Source organism: Mustela nivalis (genome assembly GCF_964662115.1).
Source record: "Mustela nivalis genome assembly, chromosome: 8".
NCBI lineage: Eukaryota > Metazoa > Chordata > Mammalia > Carnivora > Mustelidae > Mustela > Mustela nivalis.
The window spans coordinates 30,252,905-30,271,759 of NC_139027.1; the positions used below are offsets into that span (position 1 = coordinate 30,252,905).

Consider the following 18,855-nt stretch of genomic DNA (forward strand, 5'->3'; position numbering starts at 1 on the left):
ACATCCTTAGGCATGTAGAGGGCCTGCTCGCTGGTGATTCTCCGGGAGCTGTTTCTGTGCTCCCAGGGGAAGACGATGGAGTCTGGGAGTCAGAGGCAGGAAACGGTCTGGACCATACCGATGCCATGTGGCAAAACCAAAAGCCAAAGCTGCATAAGGACTTGCCTGCAACATCTGTCATTGGGCGTGTTGAAGTGATTTTATTTCCAGCTGTGGCCTGTGACTCATTAGTGACCACAGAATCAATTTAATGAGTTGTAACCAGCCTTTTTTTTTTTTTTTAGATAACTGATTTATTGTCTGAAAATTGTGTCGGTTATTTCCTTCACATAGGCTGGGAGGAAGAGGATGCTTGTCCTTAATTCTGCTCCTTGCCACCTCCTCCAGAAAGGCCTCCCTGACTACGTATAGAGTTCCCCCACATGCACATACAAACACATGCACTTACACACCCACACACGGACACACACACTCCACTCTGTTCCATTGGCTTTACAGCACTGGGACACTTACTACTAACTGAAGTTTCCTTCCTTCCTTTCTTTCTTTCTCTCTATCTTTCTTTCTTTCTTTCCTTTCTATCTTTCCTCTCTCCAGGTCTACCCCACTAGAATATCAGCCCCAAAAGCTCAGAGCCAAGTATCTCGATCGCTGTCTTATTGTCAGTGCCCAGAACAGAGCCTGCCACACTGTAGATGCTCAGTTAACTCTGATTTCAATCGCACCGAGCGGCAGGCTCCCACTCTTGACTTGTAGCTGCTGTTGTTCATCGGAAATGCTGGCGTCCTACTTCCCGGTTCTGCTCTGAGGGCCTGCTGCCTCAGCCAACAAGGACTCAACTCGGGCTGTGACCCGGCTTCACACACCTGGACTTGGCCTTTGTTCAGTGCTTCTCTGTCTTCCAGCAGCTGCTGTCGTCTCTGCCAACCACCCATCAGCTTTGCTGAAACTCATTTGCACCAACTCTCCTGCAAAAATATTTTTCAGCCTATTTTAATGTAGAGCTTAATAAGCTTTAACACCGAAGCTATATTGCCACAGTCAGAAACCCCCCAAAACTCCACCATGTTCTGTAGCCCCAGCCCCCTCTGCCCCTAACCCTCAGCAACCTGTGGTCTGCTCTCCATCACTTTAATTTTGTCTTTTGGAAGACTGTCGCAAAACTGGATTCATACAGTGTATGACCTTTTGAGGATGGCTTCTTTGACTCAATGGTTTTCCCTCGAGATTCCTCCAAGCTGGTACGTAGATCTGCGGAGTTCATTGCTTTTTTACTGCTGAGTGTCGTTCCTCTGTACGGGTGTACCAAGGTTTGTTTAGCCGATCACCTGTGAAGCACACTTAGGTTGTTTCCGGTTTGGGGTGATTATGAATAAAGCTGCTATAAATATTAATGTAAAGCTTCTATGTGAATGAATTTTCATCTGTCTAGGATAAATATCTAGGAGTAAGATTGTTGATCACACCGTACCATTTTGCACTCTCCAGCAGCAATGTTTGAATGCTCTAATAGCTTCACATTATCTCTAACACTTACTATGTGTTTGTTTTTTAATTTAGTTTCTATCAAAAGTTTGTGGTATCTCATTACAGTGTATTTTAAATGAAAAATAATAAAGTAGATTTGAAAGAAATTGCATCACAGAAAACAATGCTAAATACTATTTTTTAGAAGATTTTATTTATTTGACACTAAGAGAGAGAGAAAGAGAGAGCACAAGCAGGGGGAGCAGCAAACAGAGAGGGAGAAGCAGACTCCCCACTGAGCAGGGATTCCCGACTTGGGGCTCGATCCCAGGACCATGACCTGAGCCAAAGGCAGACTCTTAACCGACTGAGCCACCCAGGCGCCCCAGTGAAAGGGTCTGCTACTTTTATATCAGTATGTAAGTGCACAGTTACACGCATAGGTATGTACTAAGTTATGGTGCAAAATGTATTTTATACTACAGATTATGGTAAAAAAAAAACAATGTTTAAAAGCCACTATTCCTACCAGAGGAGGAAGACCCAGGATTGGCATTTCTGCTTGCCAATCTGCTTGCTGGAGTGAGTTAGGGAGAACCTCAAAACCTTAACTAAGCTCAACTCTACAGCAGGGAGAAGAAACTGAGGTCAGACTTCAAGGGCACAGATTGAGAAAGGAGTCAGGGAAAGATGGTCTCCTTAGTGCTGAGAAGCAGATTTACCAGAACTCACTCCTTTGTTCATTGATAAGTGTATGTGCAAACTACCATTCAGTAGCAAAGTGCCGGCACCCAGTCCCTGCTTTTAATGAAGGTACCATCGAAAAGAGATTGATAGAACCACAGATATATCTATAGGACATGTTGAAAAATGAGGGTGGATGTCTCTTTTGAAAAAAATCTATTTAATGCAATGCTTACTCCCTAAGCAATGTATTTCATGTAAAAAATAATGAGGCCATTTCCATGTGTTGGTAGGGACAACGGTGTAGAGGGACCAGACTGACGGAAGTGTGGCTAGCTGGCATCCTGGAGAACGTGTTTACAGTCCCTAAGTCAGGTAGACGCAGACTGGAGAACCTGACTGTTCTGATCACGGGTGTATATTACAAAATTCTCATAAATCCTCAATGAAACATGTACAAAAATGTTCCTTGCAGCATTATATGGGGACACATGAAATCAGACACCATTTGGGTGCCCATTCCCAAGACTTGGATAAAGAAAATGCAGTGGATGAACGCCTAAAAGCACGAGAGAGCGAGCAGAAGCCATAGGATTCGACAATGTCTGAAGTATGGTATACAGAGAAGACCAAGCAGTCGGATGGAATACAGCAAGCACTTACAATAAATTAAAACCACATGTATACAAAACAATAATACAAATTTTGCTGGAACACACACAAACAAAAAGTACCCATTAAGCATCAAGAGAGGGAGAGAAACAAAAATCAGCGGGTAGGAATAAAAAACAGAATGAAAAATTTTTGGAAAGCCTAGAAGGTTTTCCAGGCTGGTGGTGTGATTCTCTGACCTGAAGGACTCTCAGTGGCTGTTGGGTTTGTGTTGTTATATTGTGCAATTTATGTAATATCGTGCTGTTTGTTTAGTATAACCCTTATGTAGCTAGTTTATTGAGCCTATCACCTAAAAGGACCTCAAGTAGCCCAGTATCCGTTCCAGCAGCTCCCAGAAGTTGTTCTCAAAGGAGGCTTCCCATCAACATGCCTGTCTCATTCATGCCTTGGTTTTGCAGGCGCGTGCTCTCTCTCTCTCTGGAGAATGTTCTGTGTTCACCCTACTCAAAGTCGACGAAAGCAGGAAAGGTTCTGATGGGTCACCTGAGCCAAGATCCAGTGTGGTGTCCCCTGCCAGAGAGAATTCTTCAATGAGGCCCCTTCATAGGCCACTGGTCCTCCCTATGGATGGATGGCCTTTGGCTCAGGCAAGGATCTTTAACCTAAACAGATTACAGGATAGAAGTTTTAGGATTATAAAACAAACCATGACCTTTCCTTCTTTGTCTGTCTTTCTCTTTTTCTTTTCTTTCTTTCTCTCTCTTTTCTTTCTTCTCACTCTCTCCCTCCCTCCCTGCCCCCTTCCACCTTTCCCTCCTTTTGTTTTTTTTTTTAAGATTTTATTTATTTATTCAACAGAGATAGATCACAAGTAGGCAGAGCAGCAGGCAGAGAGAGAGGGGAAAGCAGGATCCCCACTGAGCAAGGAGCCTGATGTGGGCTGGATCCCAGGCTCCTGAGATAGTAACCTGAGCTGAAGGCAGAGGTTTAACCCACTGAGCCACCCAGGCGCCGCCCCCCCCACCCGCCACTTTCTTCCTTTTCAATAAGGAAGTTCGAGGATGCTTTTCTCAGGAGAGAGGAGTGTTGTGAGTCTTCCTGGCACTTCACAATGTCAAACCAGACTGCCGTGTGGAACGTTCCCTAGACAGGTTTGGCACATGGCTGTGAAACCCAAGGATCAGAGGGATTGGACCGTAGATGGACTAGACTGTCCCCCGACACATGGCCAGGTCGGAAGGTAACTCACTACAGCATGAGGACAATGGGCTGTGGAGTCAGTTTCTGTCTAGGGAGTGTCCAGACACTGCCAACTTCTCAGTGTTTAGCAGGCCCCGTGACGGCCCCCCGCAGGGGATGCTTGTGCAGTTACGCGAGGTGCGACGTGCGGTGCTTCTGACACAATACGCGCCCCACACGGTCTGGGGGCGTGGCTTCCTCCCGTACCTGCCGCGTGTTGGACGTGTATGCACGGAGCACGCAGCCTGGGTGCAAGTGCACCAGCAGCTCCAGGCATCAGCTCTTGTCTGCCTGCGGCTCACCCAAACCTATTTAAACCAGATTTTCTCCACTCTTTCCCATCAAAAATAATTGCTTCTGAGTGTATTCTTTTTTTTTTTTTCTTCCCTTCTCTTGAGAATTATAGCTAGTGGGTCAGAACTGGAAAGCAGAGAGCATGGGAGTCACTGAGGCGAAGGGAGGGAGTGTCAACAGCCAAACTTCTGCAGAAAAATGGACTGGATTCAAGGTCAGAGAAATGACCTCTATGTGTTTGCAGCAATCATGCCTGTCTTTTGTCTAAAGCTAAGTCCGTTTCCCACCCTGCACTCCAGCCTTATATTTTAGTGGATCGGTTGGGTAGAATTCAACTCTGCTTGACATTATTGCAAACGCCTGACCCCACTTACAATTTTGTCAAAATTTCTCCTGTGGAAAAATGTATTTCACTGGTCCTAAAACTGTATGATCATTCTGAAAACCCTAGGTTAGCACCTTTGGAAACCAGGTGGATCTTCTCTTAAACCAATTTATAGGCATACCCTTTACTTGCTGAAATGATGTCATTGAGCCAAGGCATCAATAACACTGTGTGTGTCCAATTTATTTTCCTGTTTTCACAGTAATGGGAGCTTCGGTCTGGAAGAAATGAGAGCCCTTGGCACTGCAGAGCCTGAGATCTGTGTGCGTGGGGTGGTGAGAGCCTGGAGAGTTCCACCAGAGTCTCTGGGAAGTCACATCCTTCACCCAGTAAAAAGGTTAGCAGAAAACATTTCCACAGAGTATGGGACAGAATGTTCTCCTCTATTCTATTTTTATTGGACATGAATTGCATTTATTATTTAAGGCACATATACCTTAAAAATGAATGAAAAAATGTGTATCAACTGAATTGAAAACAAAAGCTTTCACCACACACACACACACACACACACACACACAAAAGGTTTTGTGACAAAAGGAAACAAAATGAATGAATGAAATACTAAAGGAAAAGACTGGCTTGTTACTGAGGGTGGAAGTGTATCCTGCATTTTGTAGGTGAAACAGAAATAAAAGACCAGAGTCTTAAAAAATCTACTCTAGTCCATCTTTCAAAATTAAAAATCAACTCGCACTTTGCTAGGTGTTTGCCACTGAAATTTAACTTCTGTGTTGGTGCTCATAAACTGAAAAATATGGAGATCAGAAATTTGGTAGGAAACTGAATGCTGAACACCTACTTAAAAAAAAAAAAAAAAGGCAAGCAGCCTAAAATGTCAAATGACCAAGTAAAATGTTTACAAGGCAACATTTTAATTCAAGTACTTGTAAGTCGGAGTTGAAATGAGTGGATGCATGTTGAAAAAAAGGTAGCAGATTCGCTACAACAGAAAGTAAAACTTCATAACAAGACTAGAAAGTGATTTTTATTATTTTGGTAATGGTGTCAGGTTATAGGTAATTACAGATACAGAATGTTTTTAACCTGGTCAATCACACACTAAAAGATATATCTTAACCCTGTGTCGCCAAAATGTATTCAGTCACAAGCATGTACAACAGTAGCTCTCTAAATGTTAAAAGCATCGGTGATAAAATACAAAAATAGGAAAAGGTTAAATAAAAAGTTATCATTGAGCTATAAACATCTACTAAAATACCACACAATGTGTCATAGCTAAAAACATACAAATTCATATAAACGCCATGCAACTATTTGATCTAATATAGATCTAATACGGAAATATTAAGGCCGTAATAGCATTTCACAGGTGAAGGCTAAGTTCTGAGACGTGAAAGCTTTTAGAGGGAGGGGAGAAAAAAAAGCTTTCAGATAACCCACAAAACAAACCTGAGACATCTTTTTGTTTGGAAAAAAAGTCATCTTCTTGCAAAGTCAAAGCTTCAGTTTATAAAGGAATTATTTAAGGAACAATATACTTTAACTGTTACCATAACCTGGAGAGTAGATATTCCAACTACAATAGCGACCAGCAAATACATTCTCTGTCTGGAAGAAATATAGTAAGGTTTTCTGATTAGACCAGTAAGTAGCTGGATTACTGTAGCCTCCAAGTTTGGTTATTTGTATTTGTTTGTTTTGGGTTTCGTTTTCCTTCCTTTAACTAGATTATAAAACAGAGAATAACCAAGTTGCATTTAAATAAGCCAGGTAGCCTCCCGGAACCCACCTCTCTTTGTCCTTCTCCATTGCCAGAAGTCTCAGCCGAACTGAGCCTACATCTGTACAAACAGATTATAGCACATCTGGACTTGGTTGACTTAATGAGGCATCCAGATTGGTACATGCTTGCTCTTGTACCACACATGTCTCAGAGTAAGTGGGCTAGGGCAACCTAAAATCACTGTCTTGGCCCTGCTTAGGGGTAGGGGGTAACCACGTTTTAGCATAGTGGGTGACAAAAAAATTTAAATGTAGTGAGTAAGCCTGATTTCTACAGTTGGCTTTAGTGCCTTTAAAAATACTGTCATGGGTCTCCATCCTCAAGAGGTAGAGCTATGAGATTTTATTGATTAAAAGCATACAAAATGTTTATTCATAAAAGAATTCCAAATTACAAAATAGATCTTCTGTGTTGTAGATTTTTTTTTAAGTACACTTGGGATTGAACTTTAGCCGGTGATACATTTTTCTAAATGTTCATATTTCAAATTTTGTGCTTCAGAGGAATTAATTTGGAATGAGTGGGGGAAAGCTTAATCCTATTTCTTCCTTTTCCTTTTCCTATCTTTTTTCTCACCGCCCCTATGCAGAGACATCAGCCATGCCTCCTTTTGTAACATGATTAAAAGATTCCCAAAAAGCTTAATAGAATGTAAGAAGCAGTAAACTCTCAGGACATGTATACCTTCCTCTGAAAGTTCACACGCAACGGAAAGTTAAAGCTCCAACCTTCACTTTGAACTTTTGCCACTTTCCATCGTGCGTTTTTTTGTTTTGCCTTGTTTTTCTGTTTTTGCGTGTGTGTTTTAGGTTTTTGGGCTCTTTACATAAATGGAACATATATATTTCCTTCAGGCTTCATGTTTTCACAGTTATCAAAGTGGGCTGCTCACCAGGCCGGCCATTCTGAACAGCATGCCTGATCTGATCAGCTCCATTGGAACGTAATACAATCCTCAAAACAGCCTCCCAACGCTACCTTCTGATTCTGACTTTCCAAAACACAGACATGGACACTATTTTTTAAAAATCATTTAAGAAACTAGGCCTAGTATGAAGGGAATTTCCCCCCTGGTTTTCTAATAAAGAAAAGATCTGGATAGTTCATTGCATTTTTCCCTATTCACTAGGCAGACACAGGTTAAATTTCTTTGCCTTGCACAGGCTAACGGTAAGATTTCCAGTAACTTCAATGGAAACTCAACAATCAGAACGGCTTTAAAATTAAATTAAAATTTAAGTATGGTGAGAGTTTAGAATTATAGCATATTAACAACATTGATTTCACAAGAAGATTCTAGATGGTGAATATAATTTTTAGAAAGTATGTTGTAAAGTAATAAGGAACACATCTTAGAGATCCAATTTTGAGACTTTTTAGTTCTGATTCAAGTTGCAGATGAGAGAATGGACTTTGCTTTATGCTAGTTTCCATGATGTCAAAATAGGCTCATTTCAAGTATTTGAGACTAAATTGGTTGAACTATACTTTTTGGTCTTTCTTTTGGAAAGGTGTACCTAACTCGAACTTTTCTTAAAATCACTAATACTATTTAATAATCTAATAACTAATACATATTACTTACAAATAATTATATAAGTAAATATATTGAATAGTATTTGGTGACCTTTTTATTCTACGAGACTTACTGAAATCAGTGCATTATGATCATATGCCATAAAGCTTAGCTGGGCTGGTAAATATTTTTTTTTCCTCATCACTGAAATTCTATACTTTGGCAACAGCAGAGGTGTGACTTCGGCTTGGAATTTTTGACAGTTTAACAACTTACACTTCAAAATCATGATAAATCATCGAAGCCTACTATTGAATCAACCACTATTGATTTCTTTATAAGCAAATGACCTCATGATTTATGCAAAAAAGAGAAAGCACATCAGTAGACAAAAAGACAAATCCATCCAGAGATACTCCCTAAACTATTTTTTACCAAAGAGGTCAGAAAGGAGTTTCTGGTCTTTACCCTCTTCCCTTGTCACCCTCAATCCCGCGTCTTACACTGAAATGATTTGCCTTTGCATAATCAACAGTATTTTCAGAAATTTTGCTCACTGTGGTTTCCTATGAAGCAGATTTCAGCGCTTGGAATGTCAGTCCTGGAAGGTGTGGTTACTGAACCTGTTCTTCATTAGGTCATTTGTGGGTGCGCATATGTGGGTTTCAACTCCAAAGGATGCTCCCTCAAGATATTATTACCAGCACTCAATATTGTGTAAAAATACCTTGGACCCTTTAATTCTTTGGCTCCAAAAATCTTCCAGGAGCTCCTTCATAGCCCTGAGCTGCTCTGAGCACAGGTCCGTGAAGCCCCTCATCAGTGGGTCCATTGGTTGATGCTCACTTTAGAAGCCAATTGAGAAAGTGGCACAGAGGAGCTAGAACAGTCTTATATCCCCCCGCCCCCCACTTGAGTATTTCCAAAATTTGAGCTCGCTTCTGGCTTCTCACTGGCAGCCTTCCTCGGCTTGAAACTTTTGGACAGCCCTATCGAGGAGCGCCATGGACTCTCTGAGAGTGACGTTGATACTAAATGACTTGGGTTTAATGGTCAGACCATAATTAAAATCCATCGTCGCGGATTCGTCTGGATTGGCCTTGAAATTGCACTCGTGAGCCAGGATGGAAATGAAGAGAAACAGCTGCATCTTGGAAAGCTCTTCCCCAATGCACCGCCGTTTGCCCACTGAAAAAATCATCACGCTGCTGGCCAGGTCCTTGTCGATGAAGCCGTCCTTGTCCAAGAAGCGGCCCGGATCAAAGTCCTCTGGGTTAGGCCACTTTGCGGGGTCATGATTCACAGACCACTGGTTAACAAAAACCACCGTGTCCTTGGGAATGTGGTAGCCCAAGACGGAGGCGTTGGTGGTGGTGGCATGAGGAATGGTAACTGGCACAAAGCTGGAGAAGCGCATGGCTTCGTAAAGAAAGGCCATGACGTAGGGCAGCTTGGGCTGGTCGTCCAGGCAGGGCAGCCGGTCTCTACCCACGACTTGATCCAGTTCGGCCTGGACCCGAGCCTGCACATCAGGATACCTGTTGGGTTGTTAACACAGAAGGAGAAAGTAAAGGAGGCAAATGAATTCTTTTATCTAGGAAGTGCATGACCGTTTATTTTCATGCCATTTTCTTTATCTGAATCAGTGGCTGAGTTAACACAGCCAACCCCTCAAAAAGAAAACAATCCCAAACAGTTTCCTACTTTCTCACTAAATTACGGGATGGGTAAACTAATAATTCTATTTCCTGTAGCAAGCCTCACCTGGCTGATGCTCTTTTTCCTATCGTAAGTCGAAAACAGTCTTTAAGTTTTTCTAGTCTGAAAAAGCTCCTAACAAAGACAATTTCTCCATGAGGCACAGGAGACAGTGCCAAGGACCCACAAAACTTTCCAGGGGCCCATGAAAATGTTTTCATTTCATTCAAAATCAGGGAACAAAACAAGGAGCTGTTAGGTCAAAGAAAATGTTTTAATATGTAATTTTAACCTAATTATCTTTATTCCAATGTAGTAAAAAAATGTCACTAAATGTCACTAAAAAATTATTGGGGTAAGCCTCTACAGAGGCAAGAGGTCCCACCCAGGGTCCACAAAAGTAAAAAAAGCAGCCTCCAAAACTGATCCTTTTTTCTCTCATTTCCCAGGATAATTCTAAGACATACACTGCTCTCACTTCACACAAATTGGTGTCCTGATAAAGCTACACATCTTCTAAACGTAAAAGGAAATTCCCAGTGTTCGATGGTACAAACTATAATGCTTATTCACTGTTGGCAATACAAATAGTACAGTCCTTTTGGAGAACAAAATCTGAGTACAAAGCAAGATGCAGAAGGGTAATCCCTCCCCAGTCTTTTTAAACCCAGTAATCCATGCCTAGAAATGTATATGCAGGAAACAACAGATACAAAAATATGTAACTAAAACAATAGCCAAAATTTTTAAAATGCAATCAACAGTGTTAAAAGAAGTGATCATATATCATGGGACTATTATGACAAAAATAGAGAGCCATCAAAAATCACTAAAATAAAGTTTTAAAAAATAGGAAAATGTCCATTACAGTAAGTGAAAATGCCAGAAGTTTAAAAAAAAGTAAATTATTATTGCATCTCTGAAAAAAATTTAAGCATGTATAGTATGAAATTATGGTTGATTTAAAAAACTGCCTCATGAACATCATACTTCAGGGGTCTGCAAACCTTTTCATGAAAGGTCAGATAGTAAATATTTAAGGTTTTGCCAATCAAATCCCTGTGTCACAACTATTCAGCTCTGCCCTGTGCTGTGAAGGCAGCCTTAGAGAAGACATAAACAACTGGGCTTGGTTGTATTTTGCTAAGAAACTTACATACAAAAATGGGCAGTGTAATTTGCTAACCTCCATCATACTGTCTTTTCACTAAAAGGAAGAAAAATGTATTCATCAGCTATATTGAATTGAAAGTGACTCCAAAATTGTTTTATTTACTTATACTGCCCAATTCAGTTTCTGATTTAAAGAGAGAGAGAGAGAGAGCGCAGTTTCAAAAGATGATATGTTTATGGAGGGACATAGAAGACCAATTGATCTCGTTTTGGGATGTTTTCTTCCCAATCTATTATCAACTTGTTTGTATTTGGTTTCTGCTCATTGCCTCTATGTGTTTCTGGGCTCTTAATACTGAAATGCAATGTTAAAAATACAAAAAATTCAGTTTATAAAAGTGCTTGCACCCGATCTGAGGTTGGAGGATTCTAATAAGAAAAGAAACAGTCTTTGCCTTCCAATGTCTGGATTGCCAGCAAATTCAGCATCCCTCCCCCCGCCCCCACCGTGGCTCCCTTCTGCGCCAAGAAATGGCACAACCAGGACTTCAGGTCTCTCAAGGCAACCACGATGTGCCTTGAGTGAGCCATCTGCCCCAGAGTAGGGTTCCTAGACAAAAACAGGCTGCTCTGTTAAATGTTTAAATTTCGGATAAACAATGGTTAATCTTTTAGCAAGAGCATGTCCTGCGTGAATTTTATTTTTTATTTTCTAAATCTAGCAACACCCTATACCAGCAACCCGTTTGCTTCCTGCGTGTAGAGCTTCCCAGAGGTCTGCGATCCTAATCCAGGTGGCCACTGCTGATCAGTCTGCCCACCGACCCGGGCCCGGGGACCAGAAAAGTGCATCCGCCTCCTGGATGTCCCGTTTGCCCTCCCGGACGCCGCTCTGCGCTCGGTAAAAGTGACTGCTTCTGCGGCTTATTAACTCGGATACTTCTAACACAACTAGCGCGGCGGTTTCGTAAACCCAGCACAACCTGCTCGTTTCTGGCCGCCTTCCTAAAGCTTCCGTGCCGGGTAAGCGCTGGCGGGGCTCCCTGTGCTCGGGAACAAAGCCCGGACGCGCGGCTGGCGGGCAGCGCAGGGGCTGGGCGGCCTCTGCTCTGCGCCGGGGGCCGGCCGGGCCAAGGAGCTGCTGTGTTTATTGAACGTATCCCCCGTTACCCTTTCTTTCCGAACCGTGCCGATTTTGCGTCTGTTGTGCCAAGGAGGCAGAGACCAGGACTGATCTGAGGACACTTAGAAGATCCTGCCTTTCAGGCGGCTCTCACAATTCTGTCCCCACTTGGAGGGGTAGCGAGCGACAAGATCAAAGCCGCGGGTGGTCGGGGCCCGGCTGGGTAGGGTGCGCGCGCGGTCTCCGAGATCTCAGCTTGGAGAGGTGCGGACCTGGCGCAGAACCACATACCCTGGGCGTTGGTCGCGCCCTCAGCATATTCCAGCCCCACTCCGCCCTTTACAGGGGAGGAAAGGCCCGGCCCACGCCTCCTGGAGGCTTTACCTGGTGAAAAGGATGAGCAGCCACTGCAGCGCCGTGGAGAGCGTGTCCTGGCTGGCGCCGAAGATGTCGGTGACAGTGGCCGGCACGTACTCCAGGTCCAGCCGTGAGCTGCCGTCGTCCGAGCCCTCCATCGCCGCCTCGGTTCCCGCCGAGAGGATGAAAGCGTCCATCATGTCGCGCGGGCCGGCCCCGGGCTGCAGGCTTTCGCGGTGCCTCAGGAACTTGTCGAGGACGAAGTTGCTGAAGTTGCGGTTGACCTGCTGGAACTCGCGGAAGGCGGTGCGCACCGGGTTGGGAAAGCGCTGCAGCCAGGGCAGCACGTCCACCAGGCTGCCCGCGCCCACCGTGCGCCCGAACTCCTCGTTGTGGCTGAGCAGCTCGCGGAACTCGGCGTCGTCGTGGCTGTAGCGGCAGCCGAAGCACACGGCGCTCATGACGTTGGCCACCGCCACCACGGTCAGCGGCCGCGGGTCGAGGAAGGCGCCGCCCGCGCTGCCGCGCACCAGCAGCTCCACCAGCTCGCGAGCCTCGCCCAGCACGTGGCCCTCGAGGACTCGCCGGCTGCGCGGCTGGCGCGTGGAGAAGGCCCGCATGGTGCTGTGCGCCGCGCGCCGCTGCACCTTCCAGCGCGGGGAGTACTGGCCGAAAGCCAGGCTGCGGCCGCCGGACACCACACGAAAGGAGGCGAAGCGCGGCCGATCCGCGAAGGCGGCGCCCTGCTGCACCAGCGCCTGGCGGATGGCGCGCTCGCCGTTCAGCACCACCACGGGGCAGTTGCCCAGGCGGATCTGGAAGACGTCGCCGTAGCGCCGCGCCAGGCGCGCGAACGAGAGGTGCGGCGCCGGGCCCATCGCCGCCGCGTTTCCGATCAGCGGCCACGCGAACGGGCCCGGAGGCGCGGACCCCGACTGTCGCCGCCGCTGCCTCAGCAGCCACTGGCCCACGTGCACCAAGGCCAGCACCGAAAGGAGCAGCAGGAGCGTGGTCTGCTGGGACGACAGCGCGCTCGGCTGCAGGCGAGCGTCGGGGCCGAGGCTGGTGGCCATGTCGGAGAGAGATGGACGGAGGCGTGGCGCTCAGGTGTGCGGAGGAAGGAGCCGGCACCCCGCGCCCCTATCCCTGGCGTCTGGCTACGCTGCGCTGTTGGGAAGGAGGAGGTAGCACGTAGGTCAGCTCAGGGCGCGCGCACTGGGCAAGCAGCAGAGGAAGCTTCTTCCCGGCCCAAACCCCTTCCCCTAAGAAGAAGGGGAAACGCGTGTCTCCACCTCTCTGTGCCCCGAACTCTCCGTCCCCACCTCAACCCCCAGCGGCCTAACGGTCCCAGCAATTCGGGGACAAACCGGAGGGCATCAAGACCGAGGCGCTCCGTTCCCTCTCGGTGCCTACCACCCCGGCTCGGCAAGGTCGCGCGGGAAAGCAGCTCTGCGGAGAGACTGACCTGCGAGGTGGCGCGGTTTCCTGCGGGCGCGGGATGCACGGCTCCGAAACAGGGCTGGGGCCTTTGTGGAGGGCAAGAGGTCTCCAGGAAATCGGAGACCTAGCCGGGACACCTGCTGCTCTGGGAGCTTGAGCACCCACTCAGTAGCCTCTAGGCGTCGTCCGAGCCAGAGGCGCTGGGACTGGGATGCGGACCAAGAAGGGTCCCTTCTTTCCAGATCGCCGCTATACCTGGGGCCTCGGCAAAGCGGGGTTTTCTCACAGAGTGCGGACTGAGACTGGGGGGGTCAACGAATGCAGTCAATTCCCAGCCCTCAGGACCCCCGCGTGTCTCCGACAGCCGGTGTCGCAGAGGCGTGGCCCGTTTGCGCACAGTCACTGCAGAGTTGAAACGCGCCATCCCGCGCGACTTTTAAGGTCTGCATTGGGCGGGTGGACCTGGCGGAGCGGGGCGGGGCTTGTGGGGGGCGGGGGGCGTGGCGCCGGGTAGGGTCCCCGGCTCAGACCCCCGTCGCTGTGCTCCCGCGGTCACGCAAGGCGGCCCCAATTCTCCCGACGGCCTTGGCACAGTGACTGTCGGCTTTGCCAGAGCTGCGGTGTGAGCTTCCAGTCTGCCGGAAAACCACTTTTAATCAGTCCCTCCCCAGCGAAGCCGCAGTTTCCCGGAAGCGCGCTGGGAACGAAACCTGCCCGTCTCGCGGGGCTCGGGATGGGAACGCGCCCCCCCTCCCCCGCGCGCCGGGAGCGCATGACTCCTCTTCCCTCTCCGTGACTGAGCTCCGTTCTCCGAGACAAACCCGTTCGGGATCCTTGGGCGCCCGGGCCGGGGGAGGGAACCTGTCGGTTTAGGAATGCGGACTGCCCGGGTTATGGTGGCGGCTTGCCTTTACAGCATATCCCCAGTTGTTTTACTTTATTGTAACTTTCTTGCAAACAAATAGGCCCCTCGGATGAGGCCCTTTGGCGGGCAAAGTTCTCCTTCCACCTTGTGCAGAGAGATCAAGAACCCCGAAAGACGCCGCTCCCAGACCCGGGCGGTGCTGGGCACACAAAGACCAGCTCTGGCCGCGCGCAGCTGGTCGAGAGGCTTCCGGCTTCGCAGTCCCCCGAGGTGGCGCCGCCCCCAGACCCGCGCACTGTCGCGCTGGCCGCGTCCGAGACCCTAGGCACAGAGCCCGGAGCCAAGCTGGGGCGAACGGGGGGCTAGGAGCAGAGGGAAGGCGCTCTGAGGATCCCGGAGGGAGGAGGAGGAGGAGCAGGAGGCCGTTCTCCTCGCGCCTACCAATTTCATCGGGTTGAAGTTTCCTCTGCTGTCCCTCCCCCTTGCGTGCAGAGCAGACCTTTGCGTGCGCGGCTTCTGGAAAGTCTTGGGCTCCTTGGGCGCTTCTCACGGCACCTGACACGCCGAGGCGGCGGGGGCGGCAGCCCAGGGCGGGGTACCCGCTGCCACCGCCCTCCGCGGCGCACGCACTGCCGCACCCCGGGGGCCAGCCGGGAGGACGCCCTGACCATCCTATCGGGAGGCGGATCTGGGCGCTGTGAACTCGAGATGAGGACGCTTCCTTCCAAGGGGAAGCAGGAGGTGCTCCGTCCCCGGTAGCTTCCCCCGCTGGCTGCGCCCTACCTTTACCTGCTGGTACAAAGCATTTTCAAGCCCCGGGGGAGAAAAGAGCTTCTCCGCAAGGTTGGGGAAAGGGCGAGCCCGGGGAAGGGTGAGATGTCTGGTAGTTGACCAGGGTGGAATTGTACCTCCGGGCCTCTGGGATTCTCAAGTGTCATAAAAGTTGGGGGGTTACCACGTGACAACTCTGCGCTGGAAATCTCTATTGTTCTATTGCTTCTCAGTTTGCAGAGGTGGAAACTGGTGTTCGGAGAGGTTATGTGACTTAACCAAGATCACACGCACTGCAATAATACAATTACAGACATACAGTATAATCTTGGGGCGCCTGGCGGGCTCAGTCTGTTAAGCATCAGACTCTTGATTTCGGCTGAGGTCATGATCTCAGGGTTGTAAGATTGAACCCCGTGTCGCCTCCCCCCTGGGTGTGGAGATTGCCTAAAATTCTCTCTCTCTCCCTGTTCCCCTCCACCCCTTTTAAGTAACCCAAGTAACCCTTTTAAGTAAAAATTAAATCAACAACAACAACACTGTAATCTTAAATGATTCTTTTCAAGGAAGTGATTGAAATGTTTGATGGTTTTCTCCCCTTCCCACCTCTTAACTACCTCTCAAGAGGTGAAGCCAGAATTCGAACCCCCCTCAGTCTCATTCCAGATCCATCAGACAAGTTTATGTGGAAGGAAATCCTCAGGTGAGAAAAGCACAAATGCCATCTTTCCTGCCTGCTAAAATAATAATAATAATCATCATCATCATCATCAGCTGGAAGAATTTCTTTGAATACTTGTTTTTGTTTATGGAAGTGAGGACTGTGAGGTTCACAAAGAAATAGTGTGGTTCCCTTTTGCAGTAAAACTGGATGAAGGAGGCCTATGGACTATGCCTTAAGAAGCCCAAAGAGATGTCTGAAAATCATACTTTGTGAGAGACCAACAATAAAATATCTGACCTGATAAGAAAATGCTTTTTGTAAAAGTCTCCATTCAGTAGTTTTTGAGAGGTTCTCTCTGGAAATGATGTCACACACTGTAGCAGAGCTCTCCAATCCATGATGAAGTTGTTTTTGAGCAATGGAATAAACAAACATTGGTTTCAGAGCTGGGTTGGTCTACACACCCTTTGAGATGAGTTTCATAACTTTACAATGTCCAGCTTTAGCAAGCCCCTTGCCTAATAATTCAGTTCGAGACAGCTGCACGCATCGGTCTCTCAGTAGGCTTTAATTTAATAGACGGGAATTGTCTATGGACTGATGCCAATTCTCAGCTATCAACATTCCTGAAAGCTCTATGCCAGTAGCTCTACCAGAAACCGAGCAAATAGGGGTTGCCTTTAAACCAAGTAAATTACTCTTTTCAAAAGTACAACCCAAGGCTGTTCTTAAGACCTCTTGTTAGTAATTCCTGAATAATGCTGTATGTGTAGTTTTTAGGTAAACTAGATGCATGCCCTCTTGCTATAGAGAATAGTTTAAGCATATCCTTCAAGATGTGGTGCGTTGGGCTCAGCTCTTATTCTAGGACATGCTTTAAAAAGCAGAGTACCCAGCTGGGCCCATCCTGTCAAAAGGACAGGTCCTTATCCATTATGACAAACCCAAGTGACTGGCTATGGTAACAGCCTCTTCAGAATTTGCAGGTCTCAGATTCTCTCAGACTTCGTGGACCCAACAGAGATGTAGGGTGAATCCTAGGTGGCCCGTGGGGACCCCTGACCCAGTTCGAGGCAAGGCCCTCCCCTTAGTGAGAATCCACACCAGGCTCTTCAGTCATCAACACAACTTCTCAACCAAAGCCAGTAGTATTTAAGGCCCTGGGATCCCCTTTCAGTCAACAGCCCGGGATATGGGTATTTCACCCTCCCAAATCCCAAACTTGAATTATGTGGGGCAAATAACTTTCAAAAGAACAGCTAAGCTAGAGAGAGAGTTTAAGGTGGAGGTTTAAAATACCTCATATCATACCAATTCCAAAGAACAGAAATCCAGCTTAAACTTGTTTAAGCAGAACAGGAAAGCCCTGGCTTGTGCTCAGAGAAGGATAACTGTGGTACCTTACAGGATGGAAGGATCTGGAGCCACTCTCTTCCAACTCTATCATGCTGGTCTCTGCCTGGGCTTTGTTCTGGAGACTCTCCTTACATGCTGGGAAAGCTGGCCATGGGCAGCCCCAAATGGACCACTCCAAGAATAAGAGAATATCTTTCTCCCAAGGTCATTGATACAAGACGCCGGAAGGACTCTGACACGCCAGACCAGCATAAGGCCACCCTGTGGCCAATGTTCCAGGTCTGATATCGGGAAAAGAAGGACGTGGGAAGAGAGAACATGCTAGGAAACCAAAGGTAAAAGCCCCCTCCCCTACAGTACTCCTGTATCTCACTTCTGTCCATCACTCCCTTTTGGGTTGAAGAATACCTCAAGCCTATCATCATCATCATCATCATCATCATTTTGGGGTTTTTTACATTTTATTTATTTATTGGGGGAGGGGGAACAGAAGGATAGGGAGAGGGACAGACTCTGCACTTAGCGTGGAGCCCAGCACGGGACTTGATCTCATGCCCCTGAGATCATGACCTGGGCCTAAATCAAGAGTCAGGTGCTTAACAGACTGAACCACCCAGGTTTCCCTTCATTGTCATTTTATTTTTTTTTTTTAAGATTTTATTTATTTATTTGACAGAGATCACAAGAAGGCAGAGAGGCAGGCAGAGAGAGAGAGAGGAGGAGGAGGAAGTAGGCTCCCTGCTGAGCAGGACCCTGGGATCATGACCTGAGCCGAAGGCAGAGGCCTTAACCCACTGAGCCACTCAGGTGCCCCTTCATCGTCATTTTAAATCAGCAAATCAGATGGCTGCATTACACCTGGAGCCCCTACCCAGGAAAGTCAGCCTTTACGTCATCAGGCTAGAAGTCGGTTTTCTTGCTGGACTTTCCCTTCAGCCTAGTCCTCTAGCACATCATTTTGCGGCTGAATGCTGTGCTCTTCCAACCCCCTCCAAACACACATATGCACATGCACTGAGAGGAGAAGGGAGTAGAAGCAACGGCCCCTGGCAAAACTTTGACATATGGGATGCACAAGACATTGTCATCAGACCCATGCTAGCAGGCAGAGAAACAGCCATCGGGAGATAAGCAAGTGTCCCAGGCAACTGAGAGGACAGCAGAGCGAGGAGGAGGAGGAGGAGGAAGCTACAGATCATGTGCTGGGACTTGGGAGGTGATACCAAAACCCTGTGCCCCACCTGACCTGCTTCTGCTTCCTTCCTCCTGGTAATACACAGGCTAAGAAGCACAGAGGTAAAAAATCTTTCTTATTTCATCTCATCGAAGAAGTTATCTTTTGTGGGATGCACTGTTGTTTTATGCACTAATATAAATAAACACAGGGGACTGCCACTTACAATTATGTCACCGATTAATAAGACATGGTCTAATTTCACAGATGTTAAAAATATCCTCAGCGTGTTTTAGGATGGACAGAGCACTGCGTGCTATTGGTGATCTTTGCTGCCTTTGTATTCA

General features: G+C 47.2%; 1 protein-coding gene and 1 long non-coding RNA gene across 2 annotated transcripts; one reads left to right on the forward strand and one right to left on the reverse strand.

Annotated features, from left to right (window-relative positions):
* Positions 1-5,650: 5,650 nt before the first annotated feature.
* CYP1B1 (cytochrome P450 family 1 subfamily B member 1) lies at positions 5,651-14,651 on the reverse strand. The gene is made up of 3 exons (XM_082745718.1): positions 13,704-14,651; positions 12,266-13,405; positions 5,651-9,485 (listed from the first exon to the last, which is right to left on the reverse strand). Exons 2-3 carry the CDS (start codon positions 13,309-13,311, stop codon positions 8,897-8,899), a joined length of 1,635 nt encoding a protein of 544 aa, XP_082601844.1. The 5' UTR covers positions 13,312-13,405; positions 13,704-14,651; the 3' UTR covers positions 5,651-8,896.
* Positions 14,034-16,287, forward strand: LOC309872090. The gene is made up of 2 exons (XR_014315659.1): positions 14,034-14,119; positions 14,644-16,287. It is a non-coding gene; the product is annotated as an uncharacterized lncRNA (long non-coding RNA).
* Positions 16,288-18,855: the final 2,568 nt, after the last annotated feature.